Source organism: Eumetopias jubatus, unplaced genomic scaffold (genome assembly GCF_037043125.1).
Source record: "Eumetopias jubatus isolate StellerSeaLion01/CBP00866 unplaced genomic scaffold, mEumJub1_p1.0 scaffold_5, whole genome shotgun sequence".
Lineage (NCBI taxonomy): Eukaryota > Metazoa > Chordata > Mammalia > Carnivora > Otariidae > Eumetopias > Eumetopias jubatus.
Genome location: NW_028274811.1, coordinates 21758622 through 21778886, shown reverse-complemented (window position 1 = coordinate 21778886; position 20265 = coordinate 21758622). Strand labels below are relative to the sequence as shown.

Genomic DNA, 20265 nt, shown 5'->3' with positions numbered 1-20265 from the left:
CCATGCGTCCTTTTACTGAATCTGCACAGTAGTCCTACCTGTAGACGGGAACTAAGCCCCGAGGGCCCCCTCAGTCACAGAGCCAGCAAGTGGCAGGCTGGCCATGATAAAAACGCGGGCAAGTCTGGCTCCAGACCCTGCGTTCTTCCCACCGTCTTCTGCTACGTCCACTTATAAAGGTCCTCTGATTGAGGTAGACCCAAATTTTGGGATGATAAATAATAACTTATAAGCACTTTTCTCTAACGAGCTCGAAAACCTTTCTGCATGTACAATCTTGGCAGAATATGCTCGAGACAAGCTCTCTCTTAGCCAACTCTCCCTTTCGAATCATGGTTCAAGGTCTACACCCCCTTCCAGAAAGTTCCAAAATTCTTGTACAACCTCTTCTCTAATTATGTTCTCTAATTGGTATTCAACAAGAATTGTCTAATTCCTGATCCATCTTTCCTTCTCAGCTCATTTCTGTGACTTAAAATTATGTTATTATTAAAAATTTTTTTAAAGAATAAATTATAAATTTTCATTAGTAATAACCATAATTTGTGCTTTCTTGTCTTGTCTCCTTTATTCATTTGAAGACAAGAGGACAGAGAAGAATCTTTTTTCCTCCCAACAGTGCTGAGCTGTGGAGTACTTTGCACATTATATGCTATGATGGTAAAAACCTCATAGAAGAAGAAACGATTAGGACATTATGGGAAATAAAATGGAAAAAAGAACTAGTGGTTCTTAGGGCATGATCCCAGGCTGGCATCACCATGTGGAAAGTTGTCAGAAATGTGAAATCTCAGGTCCCACCCCAGCCCCAGTGAATCACTCTGGGAGTGGGGCCAGCTGACTGTGTGTATCGAGCCACCTGGTGATCCCGAAGCTCGCTCAAGTTTGAGGACCACAGAATGCACTCTTCTCTAAGAGCACGCATTATGTTAGGGAGTGAGGCTTGTCATCTTCACTGCCTTCTAGTCACTGTCACTTACCCTAACCTTTGTGCTGTTAGAATAAATGACAGGGTGTACATCCACGTCACCACCACCCCAATTTGAAAAAATATATAGAACATTTTCATCATTCTCCATGCACCTTCCCAATCAATAATCTTAACAGATCGATTTGTTTTTGATCTTCATATAAAAGGAATCACATACTAAAAACAGTATGTATGTGTAATACATATATATGCACACACATAAACATGTACATATAAATGATAGGGAGTTGGGTGCATATAAACGGGGTCTGGTTAAAAAAAGAGTTAGGAGAGAAGCCGCACACCATCACATCTAGCACTGCTCCACCTCAGTGTCCTGATATGACATACAGACAGAAAACTTGGAACGTGACAGCTCGTAACCATACAGAGACATTTAAACGTCTAGCGGTCATCAGGGAGAGGAAAGGTTCCAATGCCAGGAGTCCTGGCTGAGCTCTGCTCGGGCATGCAAAGGGTGAGGTTGCATCCTTCTTGGCGGTGGCTCCCCTTGGTGAGCCTCAGAAGGCTGGTCGCTTACTCTGAGTGCAGTAGAGCCCCGTCCAGCCAGGAGTGCATTTACATTCCCCGTCGTAGGCGCTGCAGAAAGCCCCATTGTGGCAGTTGCACGTGTGGATGCAGTTTGGGCCCCAGTGAGCAGGTGGACAAGCTGAAATCACAGCACGCATGGAGAGTTCTGTTAGAGCCTGGAGGTCAGCACCCAGCAGAGAGAGCTCCGTCCTCCTGCCGCATCTCCTAGCACGTGAGAGGTTAGCAGTGTGCATCAGGACTAAGAAACATGGGGCTCCGAATCTGATCCCCAGATGGCAAGGCTGACTGCAACAGCAACCATCATTACAGACATTGTGTTCATTGACAGACTGCAGAGTAAGGTGCTCAGAGCAACAACCAACTCAAGTGTATCGATCTAGCTCCTTAACAACTGTACATTGAGGTCCTTTGTGCAGCACCGTTCTAGACACAGAAGGGATAGCAGAGGACAAGACAAGGTCCAGACCACTCTCTGAAACCTTATATTTTAGTAGGGGAGGCAGGCAGGCAAACCAGCCAACCAACCAGCCAGCCAGTCAACAGAGAACATAGTGGCAACAAGTACTATGAGAAAAAATAAAACAGGGTAATGGGGGAAGAATGACCAGAGCTAATCCTTCAGGGAAGGCTTCTCTGAAGAGAGGGCGTTTAAGCAGAGATCAGATGGGCTAATGATGGGACTCGAGAGAAACTAAGGGACCAGTGTCACATAAAGTCATACTTTATTCCAGAGCTGTTACTGGAGACTTGTTTAAATTTTAAGGTTTCAATTATATGTAAGAATCGGTTTACTCATAAAAACTCTTAATTGGATGATGCAGAAAATAAGAAAACAGAATCATTGGGGGTCACTGCCCAATGAAGAGCAATAACTTCAGATAAAGTGTCTGTGAAATTGTATAACATTATGGGGTAAAATGATCTGATTTACCAAAAGCAAACAAACAAACAAACAAATACAAAAAACCTATTTATTTATACTAATGCTTTAAGAATATCATTGCTTTAAGTGAGGACCACCATTGGATCTACATGAGACAACGGATGTTAGCTGAACCTACTGTGGTGATCATTTCACGATATATCCACATCAAATCATCATGCTGTACGCTTTAAGCTTATACAGTGATGTATGTCAATTACTTCTCAATAAAACCAGAGGGGAAAAAAAGGAGGACCATCTAGAATTTTCTATTTGGTTACCCAGTAGGGAATATGGCCCCATAAAGATAATACATCTGAAGGAATTTTAAAAAATGGAAAAAAAAATTCTCCCATGAGTGTGTGCACCATTTTTGCCCAAGAACAAGGGAAAATTAATAGCTGACACTTGAGGTCTGAAATAAAACTGAGAATGGACTTCCCTTATACTATACCCTCATTTTACAGACAAAGAAGCACTGAAAAGTGAATAAGCAAAATGCTACCTATCTAGGTTCTTTCTAAGACATACTTGGATTTAACATAGGAACATTGCATAGAGTTCTTAATGGGGAAAAAAGCCGCTTAAAATTAAAATAATGTATATTATAATTATTCCTATATTATTTCCTGATTATAGAAACACTCATACTTCCATCCTAAGGAATATGAAAACAAACAAATGTACACAGCTGTTCTCAAAACAAGACTCACGTTGAGAGCAGTCACTGCCGATCCAGCCCGGGTAACACTGACAAGATCGGTCAATGGGGTTACAGGTTCCGTTGTTGGTACAGGTACAAACTCCTGCACAGTTTTTCCCAAATCTGCCACTGGGACACACTGTGAATAAGTTATATCGGTCAGTAACGCACAATTACATCTCAGCTCACGGAACTCTAGTCTTGGGGCAGGAAACGACTTTGAAAGCCATCCTCCCAGCAGCCCGTTCACTGACTGTCTCCACTCAACAGTATCCCTCATCTTGAGTGGGCTCATTTTTGCAGACACATGAAGCCAAAGATTCTCACGAAGGTATCCCAAACCAGGAGACATCATCACATTTCTAGAAATCTGACTTCATGGCCGCTCGCTCAGGGAGTCAAAACCCTTCTTCCCTCTATGGATTTTTCATGGGAGGCTGTTTCCAATTAATACCGAATGAAGAGATTCTGCCGGAGCAGCAAGCTAGCTTTTCGGAAGCTCCGAATCGTATCTGCAGAACTCGAAGACACAGTGCACCAGCAGGCCCCGAGAGCTGAGAGTGGAAAACATATCCCCAGGGAAGCCCAAGGACAGACTGCGTGAGGTTCGCACATCACTGCACATCTCTCCAAAACACTTGCATGCCTCACCTTCATTGCAGAGGGCACCTGTGAAGCCAGGTAGGCAGTCACACAGGCCCGTGATGTGGTGGCAGGGCCCACTGCTGTGCACACATTGTGGGCATGTCTGGCTGCAGCGATGCCCATAGAAACCAGGGGAGCAGACTGAAAATAGAATGGAAATCAACCGTTATCGTTCCTGGGATATGTGCCTCTCAAATTCCACATCAGCATCTAGTTCCAGTTTGGGGCAAAAAGAAAAATTTAACAATATTGAGAATTTTCCAAGTATAAAACGACCACCATGGAAGGAAGAAGGATACTCTTTAATAATGAAAAGAAACCGCTAGCCTGGATTGCTCGAGGGCAGGCAAATGTCTCGGTCCTCTCAATTTTCTCAGTTATGGTCCTAGTTAACTTGAGGCATGACACAGAATGGCGGCTTGAGGAATTTTTGTTGAAGAAACAAATGAAAGGAAATAAAATTCTAAAATCCCAAATAAATAACTCTCAAGCCATGTATCGATCCTTTATTCTTTAAGAGTCATTACTGGCTGTAAATAGATCTCCGGTCTGCATTTAAAGGATTGTTCCTCCTCAACGTGGTCCAGATAAATCATGGTGATTGGAAAGGGAGCAAGCAACAAAGCCTACATAATTAGGTCCTTCTCAAGCCATTCCTCAGATTTAAATACAGGATGAATGCATAGAACTTTTAATGAAAAAAAAGTCATTTAAAAATTAGGATAAGATACCTTATAGTCATGTACTCTTTCCTTGATTACGTTTACTGAACATTTTAGTAAAATCTTATGGATCCCTTCCTAACTTCAAAGTCCTATTGACCCATGTCAACAGCCCCCATGTTTACCTCTGCAGGGCTATTTTCCCCACAGCACTGGCTGTAAGACTACTAGCAGGATGTATGATTTGCCGCAAGGTTTGGCTGATGTTGACTTCTGGTAATTGAGGTAAGGCCAATGCCAAAATTGCTGAATCAAATATTTACAGGTCAATGGATTTCTGGAACACCATTTGTAAGATTTAAGGCAGGATCAAGAGACATAGCCTGATGATGATGCCAGGGAGGCATTGAAATCATTCCTGAGGAGGAATGGCTACAGCCCCATCTGTTAGGTTCGTCCTGCAGGTTGGAACGAGTAAAGCTCTTGGGGCAGTGCTATCAAGGACAGCTCTGCAAGGGACAGGGAGACCTAGTATCCTCCGCCCTCGACTGCAACAGAACAGCACCATGCGCCGAGGGGTGGACCGTGCCTGAGAAGGGAAGGCAGACATCTCCCTCTCATGAGATACTTACTTCTCTGACAAGTGGTGCCTCGGAACCCGGGTGCACACTCACAGATGCCGTCGTCCGGGGAGCACGAAGCTCCGTTTTTACAGTAGCAGGGCAGAGAGCAGTTGGGGCCCCAGCGCCCCTCAGCACACACGCTGTCACAGTGGACACCTGAAACAATGCATACGAGCAAGGCTGAGTGAGAGGCAGCGCCTCTGGGGTGCGAAGTCCCAGACGAGGACCACAGTCATGGTCCCCAAGCTGAGTGATCCCAGGCAACAGTGAGCAGAGGTGGCATAAGGTTTAAAATTCACTTACAGATGTCAGTACATCATCATATATGGTGTAGTCATGTATTGTGTCATCATAACATTAAAATAATCCCAGAATGGTTTTCTATGGAGTCACAAAAGAGCAGGAATAAAACACTTTTATTATACTGATTGTCCTTTTTTTAGAAGGAGGGAGCAAATGGGAAGCCCAAAGGCTCTTTCTATTAAAGGCAAAATTTATCAAAACATATTTTATCATTGAGCCCTCAGCAACTTCCTTCTCCCCCCCCCACCATCCTTTATCTTTACAGAGAAATGAACAAAGCATAAAAAGATACAGAGAAGTAAAAAGTGGTTAAATTGTTTTACATAAAGAGAACCTTCCCCCTGGAGCAGACGCCATCGTATAACATTTTGATGATACATTGTATAGCATGGGAAGATATACTCCTTGGTGCCACTAAATTCCTCTTTAAAAATTTCATCTGACACTGGGCAGATAAAGGCAGAATATCACAACTGATGTTATTTATAGCTGTTGTCTAAGTTATTGATTATTAGCATACTATATGTAGGTTTTTAACTCTCACCCCGGGAACAGAAACTCTAGAGCTGGTTGTGAATGAACAAATGCCTAAAGAAAACATAAGGGAAAGGAAAAAAAAAACAAAGTCACAAAAATAAAAATAAAACCAGGTTTTTTTTGAGGTCAACAGAAGTCTCTTTGGTAAGTTTGCTTTTGAAATACAACAGGCACCACCTCTTTCTTGTAAGTCAGAATTCTCCGCAACTCAAAGACATGCTCTCTACATTGAGAAGCAATGAGTTGTAACTGGTAGTGAACTGGCGATGGCTGGCTTCAGATCAGGGGAAAACACAGGAAGAACAAGCACGCACACACTCAGGGATTCCAGAACGCTGTCACCACCCAGCACCAAGGAAGCTGAGAAAGGCATGTTTTGTATTAGTTTTTGCTTCTATGGCGCAAACCTTAAAACAGGAGCAGGCCCAAACTGTAACGTGAACATGGCTGATTGGTACGGTGTCATTTCTGCTGAGCTGTAACTCTGCTTTTGATGGTTCCCGGTTTTCTCCTCCCGAAAGTCTCCCACTTGGTAAAGGCTGTTAAGTAGGCATGAAAGCGCACAGACCTCATTGTGTCTAGCTGGAGCCAACAATAGACAATTATTTGAGCTTGCACTGCTGGCTGAAGGAGGAGATCAGACCTGTTACAAATTGACCTGGGTTTAAGGATTCCCTACAGAATAAAATACAGAATTATGGCCTACCACGATTTTTTTTTTCTTGAGTTCACAAATATATGATCTTTTTTTAAAAAAAAAAAAAACCTCTTTTGAAAAGCTAAGTGGAATGGCATTCAAATGCTATGCTCACCAAATGTGATTCGCCAGCTATAGAGCTGTGTCCGGTGTTTTGGCTAGCACCTATACAAGGCAGAGCATCAAACATATTGAGGAATAAACTGCTTCCAAAGGAGGCTGCAAACCTAAATTTTGTTTTGTGAGTCTGAAGGAAGTATCAACAAGGGTAACCTGTGACAGGCTTCACTCTGTTCAAATTCAGGTCCTGAGCTCTGACCACGAGCCAGGACTCCTATTTAAAGGCAGCTAAGATGGGGACACCCGCTTCACAGATACTCACACAGCCCTGGCCATTTGGGTTTGGAGCCATTCATGCAAATCCCAGTTAGGATTTTGGAGATGTGGAAGCTGAGTTAATCTGAAAATCATCCTGAAAATTAGTCCTCATTTTTGGCACATTTTTGTGGGGTGGGAGCTTGAGGAAGGGGGGATTTAGCCATTCATGGTGATTTGGTTATTAGCTTCTTGCCAAATCTCTCCTTCGCATTAAATAAATGCAGGGAAGTTGGAATGGAGCACACTTTAGGTCAAAATTCTCTGCTGCTTTTTTACATTATAGATTATCATAATTTATATATGACTTAGCACATTCTCAATCAGAGCGTGTTAAGAAAAATGACTCCAGGGCAGATTGGCAAATCTGAATAAAGTGATCTTTTATTTCGTATCTGACTCGTCTTCCCTAATAGGTTTGTCCAGCTGGATAACATAACCATCTGTCATAATCAACTTTATCGAGGTAATTTTCATAGAGTAACAGGACCCATGATATAGCAAAGAGATCCATTACAATGATATGCTTGTTTCACATGATTTACCCATGATTTCATTTCCAGAGAATCACAAGGAATTCTAGAGATCATCTATCAAATCTTCTGTCTCCAATCGTATAAGCATATTTCAGCTGAACTAAGCTTACTTTTAAAAATCTTTTATTTCAGGATTGCAAATAAGTCTTTCCTTAAAGAGTAAATTATAATAATTCTATTACCAACTTCCCCTAAAAATTCAATCCCTCTTCTTTTTCTCTACCATCAGTTAAAACGAGTCATCATTTTTCAGATATTAATGCTTAGTCGATTTGTAGACAAACATAAAGTATGAAGCTTCATTTTTTCCTCTTGCTGTCCCATTTTCTCCTATTGCTACTCCCCCCCTTCAGAGCGCTGTGGGGGAAGCTGTTATCTTTCCCCTCCTCTTAGAGTCAAGAAAAGATGAGATAAATTGATTATTATTGAGTTGTTACCTTCTCCAGAGAGTACTTATATTTTAAGGGAATAAGCATGTGAGGAGCCTAAGAAATAAATCTCTAATTGTGAAATACCAGGCAGTGAGGCTCACAGAGTGGGTAACTGAGTAATCACTTCTCCGGGTTACACTAGGTATATGGCTACGGATGTGACCTCTGTTGTAAGGCTAACCCTGCAGAACAATTTTTTTCAGGATAGGGAATTGTAAGTTTGCTTTAACCATTTTTTTTTTAGTGTGTGTGTGTTATTCTTAAATTATTTCCACTGATGTCACCCCAATCTTTGCAAACTCGGCTGGAGGCCTACAAGACATTTTGCTGTTTCCTTTTTTAATCAAAGACAGAAAAAAGAATTCAACTTAATCAACATTCAAGAAGTCCAGCGGCTATTGGCTTCCTGGTGACAGGTTCTCTAAGAAAGACCTCCAACTGTAGAATGGTAATGGCCCAGGAATAAGCACCCCTAACTCTGTCTGGGGATCAGAGTCAGAAAAGGAAATAGCTTGTGAAGGTGGACAAGGGTTCCAAGCTAATGTAATGGTGGCTGTGAGACTCAGATGTCCAAAGAAATACAGGCAAGTTGAGGGCAGCTAAAACTGAGGTTGGGAAGGACAGGACAGATGTTTGGACAGCCGGGGCGTGGTACGTAAAGAAAGCCAAGAACGCCATGCTGTGGGGTGTGAGCTTCTCCCTTGGGGGTGACAGGGACCAAATGGACAATTAAGTAGGAAAAGCACATAATTAAATTTGCGGTTGGCAGGAGGGCAGAAGACAGTATGAGGAGGATGAGCCTGGAAGAGAGACCTGTGTTAGGTGGCTGCTGTAGGTTATTGCGGGTAAAAAAAAAAAAAGATAAACATGATAGTCTTAAACTAAGTCATTGGCAGTTGGAATGCAAGGAGGATAAATTCCAGAGTAATGCAAGAGAGAATGGACATGAAAGATCTATACCTGCTCCCCCCCCCCATATTCCACGCATTCATTGATGAATGAATTCTGTCAGCTCCCTGAAAGAGACATGGGGGTTTTGCTCACCACAGTGCCTAGCACATGGAGGGTGTTAAAGATTTGTTGAATGCATCAATAAGGACAGTCTCTCTTTCCAACATGATATTCAGAACCATTTCCCAACTGGATGGAGCAACCATATAATTCTCTCTTTCCCGAAAGAAGGGACGAGAAGCACATGCAAACCCGGGAACCCAGCATATTTCTATTTTGTGTGCCTAAAATGGTGACCCTTCCCATCTAAGGGGGTGGAAATGTCTGCCTTACAGATTTTGGAGAAGATATACCTTCGTGAGCTCAGGTCTGTGTTTTTTAACGCTAGCCCAGATTATAAAGCAATAGAAGAATTATGGAGGCATCTTGAAGAAATTCTTTTGGAATGTTTACCAAAGAACAGATAAAGGTTCTAATCGGAATTACTTCAGGAAGCAACTCCCTAACACATTTGGAAGAGGGGCAAAATGGGAAGGGGGTATCTTTAAATTTGAGGGGATCTCTGGTTCAATGGAAGCATTTTTTCCTGATAAACATTCTAACGCTGATAAGGCGATCTGTGAGGGACTGTTTTTGCCAGGACTGAGGACAAAGAGTTCTTTGATAGCCTTCCCAAGTTGCTAGGCAATGGCTGAATGATCGTGATAAACTTCAGCTAAGCAGCTCTAAAGAAATGTTCGTGCATTTCATGCCTGATGCATTATGCCAGCAGCCTCAATGTGAAACCAGCATTCACTAGGCATTTGTGATTGCATGAATACGGTAAAATAAATCATCTGGGGTGTCATTACTTCTCCCTCTCCGAGATAGAACCCAAACTCCTCATCTTGCTAATTGTTCATATTCCTTCTGAAATCTTTGGGGGCATTAGTGAACAGAGGACATGATTTCAATTCAATGTCTGGTTCCTGAGCAACAAGCTATTAAACATACATTAGAGCGAAGAGAGAGATTTGTTAATAATAATTGGGCTTGATGATTATAGAAGAGAAGAACCACAGTATAGAATCATAATACTTTTTCTGCTTTTCTAATCCTCTTGCTAACAAAGCAGCCGCTCACTGCTGGCGTAGAGATGGTATTCACTGGCGTATCCCCCTGTGCCCATGCAGGGTCTGCCCTGAGAGGACATGAGCTTCTGCAGGCCAGGGGCTGGCCACGCTTCACCCGTGTTCCTGGCACCACCCAGCACTGTGGCTGCACACAACTTGGGAGACACTCAACAAATGGTTGCTAAATCGTTCTATTTGGATGCTATGAATTTTAAAGATGAAGTAAAAAGCGGATCTGCTTTCTAGTGATGACCAAGTTGGAAAAAAAAAAAATCTTGATAAGTCATACAAATCATCAACGTTTGCATTTGCAGCTGCAAGACAAAAGCGCCAGAGAGCATGGCCTGCCTCAGTCGGACCTGGATAAAAGCAAACAGAACAGACTGCTAGGCAGATGGAGAACTCGGGGAACTCTGGTTGTTTCTGCAGGCTTTCTTTTCGGAACACAAGCCCCTTCCTCCACCCTCACCTCATGGACCCCACATTCTGCTTTTGCAGAACTCCCTCCCCACAAAATCTCATAGACAGACCCACATGGGCTCCTGCATGAATGCTGTCCACCCTCCAATACCCTGGTCGATTGGGTGCACGCATGTTAATTAAAGCTCATTTGCACTTGAATTTGTACTTTTATGTCACTGCACGAAGAAAGGTCGGTCCTCCCTTACTATAACAATTCAGGCATCACTAAACCACATGAGAGATCACTTTAGGACAGATGAGTACCTACAGTAGTTCACTTGCTCACCTGGTCCAACTTGGACTGTTGGGGAAAATGCACAGAGGGGGCTGTCCCTTGGGAGAGGGGCTGGGACCACTGCAGGCCTAGCTGTGCTTGCTGGGAAGAGCAGAAAAGCTGGGCTCCTCTCAGAAACTTGCCTGCAGGCTTTCCTCCTTCTAATGTCCTCCCTCCTGGCTGGACTCAGAGAAGCACCCCACAGCTCTCCCTATTCTTGCCCCTGCTTACCCTCATCCGTGGTTGCTAGCTCCTCTCTCTTTCCCACACTCCTAGAGGTTGATTTGGTTTCCTAATCTCTTTTCTCTTAGTTTAACATTTAACATTTTTTTTCTTTCTATGAGTGCAACCCTAAGCCTTCTGACACAGTCACAAGGCTTCTGTCATAGAAATGCTCCCTGGGAACCCCCACCTCTTCAATAACCAGAGTAAAAAGGCATAGCAGAGGCCAACCTACAGACTGGTAACTGCATGGGCCACCGGTGCAACTTTTGAAAAGACAAATGAGGACACCACGTAAGGCTGTGCAGGTTGTATTACTGCACAAGAGCCCCAGGCCGCAGGGCTGAGGGAGGGCAGAAATCCAGCTTGCTCTCGACCTGCCAAGAAGTGCAACCTAAAGGATTTCCAAACCTTCTTCAAATTTGCACAAAAGGTGCTTTATGGGCTGGTACTGGCTGCATCCCTCTCCTCACTCACCCTCCAGATTATCATTCAGTAGGTGGAAAGTGGGGACGGGGAATACACAAGTTAAAAAAGTTCCCAGGTGACAGTGATCTTAGCCAGCGCTGGGAACCGGGCTGAAGACGGCGTCTGTTCCCATACAGCTGGAATGAGATCTTGCTCAGCTCTAACGCTCAGTGAAGAGGTGTTCTGTCTGGCTGAAGTCAGGGCAGAAAGGAAGAAAGAAAGTCAGCATATTTCTACTGTTTCGGGAAAATACTTTATAAAGCATATTACTTCACTGCTCTGGAAATACACCCCGCCCCCCGCCCCAGACACAACTAATTCCATTTCATTGACATCTGAGACTTTAGAATAATCATTTTGAAAAGCCAGTCTCATTTTATAGCAGTGCGCATGTGTGCGCGTGTGCACACGTGTGGGCTCGTGTACGTGTGGAGAGGTGTGGGAGGAGGAGCCCAGGACGCAGCCTATATTTTGGGTGGTGTTTCATTCCCCCCATTTTTTTTTAACTGCAATCTGCCTCTTTTTGATAAAGTAGTCGACAGGCTAAAAATATCCATATAGTAAGGTTTTAAATAACTATATACAATAAAAGTGCATGTCTTTTTTTTAATGGAACATTTCTTTTGGAAATAGTATCTAGGATATCAGATGCAACTTTTGCTTTGTGTAATCTGTATGGCAGTACTTTTTGAAAACCTGTTTTAGAACCAGGTAAAATGGAATGGTCAATGATAGCAATAGAGTCTCAGTTCCTTTAGGAGAAAAAGACAGTCCAATGCTAGAAAAAGGGTGAAACCATGAGGAGTGGTAGATGAGCCCCATGGTAAGAACGCAAGCTGATTTCCTTGGTATATCAGGTTAGCAGATGGTTTCCTCAATTTAGGTGTGTCATTTTCTTTGTAAAGAGGAATAAAGCTCTCCCACCTTTATCTTTGGCTCTAAACCCAGAGGCCTGATGAGCATCTCCCCCCACCCCCCCGCCCACTGTCCTCCATGATCTAGCATTGTTGGTGACTTTGTGCCTTCTTATTGATTTGGTCAAGGGAAGAGCCCAGGTCCCTGTGTTAGACTGCACCAAAACTTCAATGTTACCCCACACACTATTACCCTGTCCAGTGATACTTACATTTCACCTAGAGCACTCTCAGCAACAGGGAGGAGAGGAAACAGAATCCTTTACTTCCCCAGACTCATGCTATTTATCTGGCCCTGCGTCTGGTTTCCAAATGAAAAGCAAGGCTTTCTTTATGTTGAGAAAGATTCTCACGAGGTACTTCCTCAAAAACATGTTTGTTGATGAAAAATTATGAGTCTATCCAATGTGGACAATGAAATGGTGCTCTACATTAATAACACAGAGTCTACTCTTCTTTCCTCTTGGAAAAATGAACCAATTCTTGGTCCAATTGTAGGGTGCTTTTTGGAACTTTCATAATCTTCCTTTCCTTTATGTACGTTTGCATATACCTAGTGTGTACTGTGAATGTAGGGGATGATTTCTCTTAAAAAAAAAAAAACAGTCTCAGAGCAGTCTTAGATCCTCAAAGATCAACAGCCTCCACAGAAGACCCAGAGAAACGAGACAATGGGGCCACGAAGCAAAGAGACAGTGCGGTAATAAGAGCAGCATGAAGCAGCAGAGCTTCTTCCCCTTTGGAGAAACAGACCAGTCACAGATGGACAGAGTGTTACAAGATTATGCTGTGTGCATTCCCACAGGAGCTCCACAGGTCTCAGGCCAGATGGGATCATTTGTCTTACCCCATGACCCAGACTGTGGAATGTAACAAACACATTTTCTGTCTGGCTTCGGGCCAAATCATATCTCCTGCTTTTCTCGTGTAGACACGAGTATGTCTTTCACAGTCTGGCTCTAAATCGTCAAAGCAGGTAGATACTTGAGCAGTGACTGGTGTGTTCAGGAACACCTCACATTTCCTCTTATTCAGAAAATAAGAGGAGATCTGGTGGGGCATGGTCCAAAACAAACAATAGGGCTTCTCTGTTAGAAAAGTTCTGAGTTTGCCAGGGGGTTCAAAATGCTATTTCACTTCATTGTGGTCACGGCGAACTTGGTACTGGTCATTTTATTTGAGGAGTCCAAGCACGCTGAGGAAGTCACAAAATCTGTTTTACTCTTAGTGTAATGTGGTTTTAACATTTAGTAACTGAGAGCCACATGGAAACATGGGGAGGTGGAGTTTCACACTATGAGGTCAGAGTTATCTTAGCTTTTGCAAGTCAAGGAGAAACTAGAGGGCAAGAGAGTCCTTGTTCTGTGGGTAACTCCTATTGACAGAAAATAAAGTCCATTACCCCAGCCTTGGTCTGTTTCCCAAGGTAGCTCTCAGACACTAGAAATCAAGCACATGACAGTTCATCTCAGTTTACTCCTGTCAGAAGCCAAAGCAGCTCTCAACAAATTCCAAAGGACCGCGAGACACCGCTAAAGAGGTCACTGATGACACTTTCTGTTCAAGGATATGAAGACATGTATTGTCAAGTTAGCAGTACTCCCCATATTGATCTATAGACTCATTCTTCATTAAATCTACCTTGTTTCTTCACAGGAATTGATATGCTGACCCTAAAATTTGTATAGAAGTTCAAGGGACCCAGGATAGCCCAAACAATCTTGAAGAAGAAGACCAAAGTTGAAGGACTCACACTTCCCACATTTCAAAACTTTCTGCAAAGCTATAGTAATCAAAACAGTATGGTACTGGCATAAGGTTATAGATCAGTGGAACAGAAGTGAAAGTCCAGACATAAATGCTCTCACACTTATGGTCAGTTGATTTTTGGCAAAGGTATCAAGACAATACAGGTGATGGGCGGGGAGGGGATGAATGATCTTTTCAACACATGATGCTGGAACATATCATGCAAAAGAATGAAGTTGGACCCTTACCTCACACCATATATAAAACCAAACTCAAAATGGATCAAAGACCTACATGTAAAATCTAAAACTATAAAATGCTTAGAAGAATACACAGGTACAAATCTTTGTGACTGTGGACTAGCCAATGGTTTCATAGATTTGACACCAAAAACACAAGCAACAAAAGAAAAAAACTTTTTGAACTCCGTCAAAATAAAAACTTTTCTGCAGAAACAGACATCGTGAAGAGAGTGAAAAAGTAACATACAGAATGGGAGAAAATATTTGCAAATCATATATCTGATAAGGAACATAGATATAAAATACATAAAGAAATATTACAATTCAATTATAAAAACACAAAATGACCCAATTAAAAAATGAGCAAAGTATCTGAATAGATATCAGATATACAGATGGTTGGAAAAATATATACAGATGGCCGAATTAAATACAAAAGACACTTAACACTGTCATTTATTAGGAGAATGCAAATCAAAAACTCAATGAAATAACGTTTCACACCACTGGGATGGCTAGAATCAAAAAGACAGATAGTAAAAATTTTTGGTGAAGAGGCAGACACCTCACACATTATTGGTGGGAGTGGAAAATGGTGTAACTGCTTTGGAGAACAGTGTAGCAATTCTTTAAAAGGTTAAACTTAGAGTTATCACACAACCCAGCAATTCCACACCTAACTTATATACCAAACATACACATCCACACAAAAACCTGTACATGAATGTTCTTAACAGCATTTTTCAAAATAGCCAAAAAGTGGAAACAACCCAAATGTCCATCAACTGATGAATGTGCAAATAAAATGTGGTTTACCCATACCATGGAATATTTGTCACCAGTCAAAAGGAATGAAGTACTGATATATGCTCCAAAAGGAATGAACCTTGAAAACAAACCAAGAGAAGGAAGCCAGTAGCCAAAGACCTCATATTGCATGAATCCACACAATATCAGAATAGGTAAATCTATAGAGACAGGAAGTAGGTTAGTGGTTGCCTAGGGTGGCGGGGGGGGGGGAGTTTGCCTACTGTTGAGTTGGGGGTAAATGGAGAATAACTGCTAATAAGTACTACTGCAGTTTCTTTATGATGATGAAAATCTTCTAAAAATGGTAGTGATGATGGTTGTATAATTCTTTGACTATACTAAAAACCACTGGATTATACAATTTAAAGAGGTGAATTCTATGGTATATCTTCCTGTCTCTCTCTCTGCCTCTGTCTCTCTGTCTCTTTATATATAAATGCATACGTATGAACATATGCATATATACTCTCTCTCTCTCTCCCTAGGTATGTATACACACACATATAAACATACACACACACGTGCACATATATGAAGAAGTTGCTGGTTATCAGCATTTATCACCACGGTCCTCTCATATAATTCTCAGAAGTCCTCATCCATGCTCAGAATTAATCTCAGCCCAACTGCCCCTTCCCCCAGCATATTCTGGAAGAAGTCTGTGTACGGCAGAGGGTGCAGTCATGAAGAGAGCTGGAGACGCAATAGGAGGGTATTAGTGCAAATCCTGTCTCTCACATTTACTGACCCTGGGGCCTTGATCAAGACACTCAACTTGTCCGTGCCTCAGTTTCTTCATCTATAAAAATGACAAAATGGTAGTTTCTACCTCACAGAGTTGCTGTGAGCCTGCCATAAGCATTCAATAAGCATTACTTATTATTATGTCTCCGTTCTTCTTTTTACGCATTTTTGCTAAGAGGTAAGACCACCCTGACTCCATAATTTCCTAAATGTGACTTCTCTGGCATGGAGGTATTAGAGCCTCCTCTGAAAGATCCACCTTCTCAAAATATGAACCATCACTAAAGAGGACACTTGGCTTGTTACTACCAGTTTCTCTTTTAGAAGACAAGCTAAAAAACCATTTTGGAAGATAGTGAAGCATCATCAGTAGGGATACAGTTGTGTCCTACAAATCTCCTTCTCTTCTCTGAGAACAGATACACATATATTTAGATATAAATACAACATAAACAAATACACACGCAAACACACATATACACAAATGACTATGAATGAGAATTGTAAAAGAAAGTTTGGGTTCATTTAACCACCTCTAACACATACCCAAGTTCCACAGTACTTGACTCTCAATTGGCATATCAGCAGTCAACCTTTTATTTTACTTTCAGAAGAAATTGCTCATAAATATACCCAGTCCACTCATCCCAATGTTCAATAACTTTCTTGGTACATTTCCATTTGTGATTTTTCTAAATAAGCATTTAAAATTCCATTCATTTTGTAAGGTTTTGTTTTTGTTTTTTTAGAATAGGTTTGACCTCATGAAAGAAACAGAAAAGCAGGACCCCAATTTGCTTGGGCATTCAGTGCTCTCTCCCGAGTCCATTTATCAAGAGTAAAAACAGGGTTCATTTTCCAAGACCACTGGTAGTCTGATAAACTTCCTAGCTAGAACCGTGAATCCATATAAATAAGGAGAAACCTCCACCTTGCGGCTACAAAATTGGTACTCAATCGTATTATGAATTTTTATGACTTAAGTATTATTGTAAGAAAAAGCAAGTTTTATAACTTTCATGTCTAGCAATGAATATTTTAATACTTGCATATTAACCATATTAATATTAATATTGAATATTTTTGCCTCACCGAGGTGAACTCAGTTATATTCTTATGGTTTATTTCCATCATTCCTCCCTCGGTGCTCAAAAATGCCACAGAAGTCTTGCTAGACCCTTCATAGCAATTCACACGTCCCCCGCCTCTTGCTGGCCTGAATTGTGACAGCTGGACCTTCCAACAAGGCTCAAGACAACTGCTCCTGAATGCTTCAACAAGAAGTCATCCCCAGATGAATTAGGTCTCGCAGTAGTATCTCTTGGGTAAAAATGTGACTGTTGTTATTGGAGGTTTTATCATTTCTTCTCTGAAAAGGTGACCTGTGTTTATTTCTCTAAAGCAGCAAGGAACAGGGCTAGGTGTAAGTTGGCATGTTTCCCATTTCAAGCAGCGGTTCCAGGCTCACCTGACCATCCCGGGAGGCAGCGGCAGTGGCCCGTCGTGGGGTGACAGCCATCGGCGTGGCTACAGTCACAGCGCTCCGCACAGTTCAGCCCATACGTGCCATCCTGTGGGGAAGAGAGTGACAAGGTCATGGAAATCCACAGTGAGAGACAACAGGGACCTCAGGCAGGACCCTCCCCTCCCAAACATCTCTCAGCCACACACATGATAATCCCCTCTCCCCATGTCTGTTTAGTCCCCCAAATGCAGGAGGGGGTGTTTTAAAAATCACTCAAACTGTAGTTGGAATGTCTAACATAATGGTCAGTCCTATGAATGGTAAGACCAACTGATATGCATATATGCAAATATATGCATACATGCTCATTAATTAAGAGACTCCTTTGTACCTTATCATAAACCACCACTCATAAAGAAATTTTCTTTTGTTCCTAAGGATTTTTATAAAGTAGTTCAGCGTTCCTTACAAGGCATGCTACTCGTTCATGGAAAGGGAGCCCCTGACTCACATAAAGAAAGAGGCTCTACAATTAAAAGAAAATCATAGCACTAATCAAATGAAGTTCATTTCTGTAAAAAAGTTGGGAAATGGGTTGTGGCTTGATGAGGAGGAAGCCCAGGGGAAAAACTGCTCCCACCGCGAGGGGCCCAGTTCAGGGCGTCACAGGGTCATCTCGCCATCTCTCCTGGAGGCAGAGAACGCACATCCCTGAGAGAATGCTTAATGGTTCAGAAGGAAAGAAATGAGAGAGGAAGAAAAGGTCATGAAAAAGAGGGCAAGAAATGGGCCAAGGGCTTCAGAGGGAGAAAGGGAAATCAGCACGTTTACTATAGAACACATGTCCCATTTGCAACCTCTGCCTGCAGTAGGACGCAGTATGGGATTTGTAAGGACAACTACTTCCAAAGTAGGTCAGGGGAGTGGAGCCAGTGTTGAACGAGGGAAATCTTTGGAGATTCCTGTGACTTGAGACACACTTATGTTTAACAGACGGCCATTTCTGAACCTCTCACCACCTCGATGGGCATTTCTGCGACACCCGTCCCCACTCCCTTTCAATCCTCTGCCACTTTCCACCAGAGATGGGAGGATTTCCGCGATAATGGAGACACAATATTTGGAGAGTTGACAGGCAGAGGCTGGGTGTTTGACAAATGCTGTCCATCGGTTGCCACGGAGAGAGGAGTGTATAGGAACGGAGACAACAGGAAGGGTGGCGGGGGGGGGGGAGGGCGGCGCTGGCGGGGTGGGGAGCCTGGGCAGAGATGAAGGAGAAGGGAATGATTCTCGCAGAGCTACCTACCCATTTCCATGTCTATCCCTTTTCCGATCTTATCTCCGATGTGACTTCAAAAACCTCAGTTCTTCTAATAGTTTTGTTGGGTTCACACACGCATGCCTGACCCCAGGGACACAGCAGCAGTGAGCGGACACTGCCCCCAGCACCCCCCACCCATGTCTTCCCAGCTGGGGTGCTGGCTCAGTCGTACCTGGCAGGGGAGCTCACACTTCTCCCCGCGCCACCCGGGTGCGCACGTGCAGGTCCCATCTTGGGTGTTGCAGGCTCCCCCGTTGAGGCACTGGCAGGTCAGGTTACAGCTAAAGCCCCAAGTGCCGCTGGGGCAGCTGATGGAGCAGTCCACCCCGTGCCAGCCTGCCGTGACAAGAACACCAGAGCATGCAGGAAACAAGCAGCATGGAGTTTCCGCCAGCCTCCCCAAGCCACGTTGCCCTTTGGAAACATTTTGGAGGTACACAGCGGGGTCCCCAGCCCCAGCACAGAGAGCAGTGGCGCTGCCGAGTGGAGCCTCCAGCAGCGACGGCCGAAGTACCCAGAATCTGTCTGTGCCGCATGATCGGACAAGGATGCCAGCAGCAAGAGACACCCCTGGGTTACTGGGACAAGTTATAGAGCGCGGCACCTCGAGTGTGCAGTGATAGGCAATGCAGAAATGCCGAGTGTGGCTCCGGTCGGGAAAGCACCATCTTTATACGGGAGGGTAAAGGAAGGTTTGTGTTTGGAAGAGTAACCCCCTCTTTAAAGCAAACCCAATGAACCGTGAACAGTGAGTTTCCAGGACCCTGCCTGTTGTAGCAACTACAGATAGACACATTTTGGCCTTTGCATAAAATCGGTGCTTGGCTGCATTTCTTGCTGCAACTCCAGGCCAATTTAGGGGTGTGGGTGTATGTCTGCTCGCTCACTTTTACCCAAAGCCCAGAGACTCCCAGACTTTGGTGGCTGGCAGCAACTTTGGAGATCCTACGTGAGCCCCCTTTCTTGGCTCACAGAAGCAGGAGAGCCCACCCTGGACGAGGGGCTGGCCGAGTTTGGATGCTAAACTTTGGCACCGATGGAGCTAGAACCCTAGTCAAAGTTTCTTCCCTGGGACTTTAGGAGGTAACAGGATGAAGAGCAGATAAAACACTCATTCCCCCACTTACCTGCCTTGCAAGTACAAGACCCATCTACAGGTGAGCAGACAGCGTCGTTCTTACAGCCACACAGAGAGGAGCAGTTTATTCCATAGGTTCCCAGCGGGCACGGGATAGAGCAGTCAATTCCCTAGGCGGGCACAGATAGGAAAATGCGTGCAATTTCACTGAATGAAATAAAGCCAACACAAACAAACAAAAATGCATCTTGGCAATGCTAATGATATTCCCTCTCTAATTTTAACACTTGTATTTTTTAAAGTCGCTAAATGTCCCCAGTATACAAATTTTAAAGATTCAAGGGCAATGTTAGCTTGCCTGTTTAGGATTCAGTATTAAATGGGAATCAAAAAAGCCTGCTGCCTTCATGAGCTTCCCTTCCTAGAAAACACACACAAAAAAACCCTTTTGTCCTTGCTCAGACAAGCAGATATAAAAAAATAAACTATCAATTACA

At 43.2% G+C, this 20265-nt stretch overlaps 1 protein-coding gene across 1 annotated transcript in view; it reads right to left on the bottom strand.

The window, feature by feature from the left end:
- MEGF10 (multiple EGF like domains 10) overlaps positions 1-20265 on the bottom strand; it is a 119424-nt gene that overhangs the window by 15955 nt on the left and 83204 nt on the right. Inside the window, exons 10-16 of the mRNA XM_028103669.2 lie at positions 19818-19938; positions 18863-19026; positions 17373-17475; positions 5087-5233; positions 3799-3933; positions 3158-3286; positions 1512-1640 (exon numbers count right to left, since the gene is read on the bottom strand). Coding sequence (XP_027959470.2) covers positions 1512-1640; positions 3158-3286; positions 3799-3933; positions 5087-5233; positions 17373-17475; positions 18863-19026; positions 19818-19938 — 928 coding nt within the window. The remainder of the gene's footprint in view (positions 1-1511; positions 1641-3157; positions 3287-3798; positions 3934-5086; positions 5234-17372; positions 17476-18862; positions 19027-19817; positions 19939-20265) is intronic.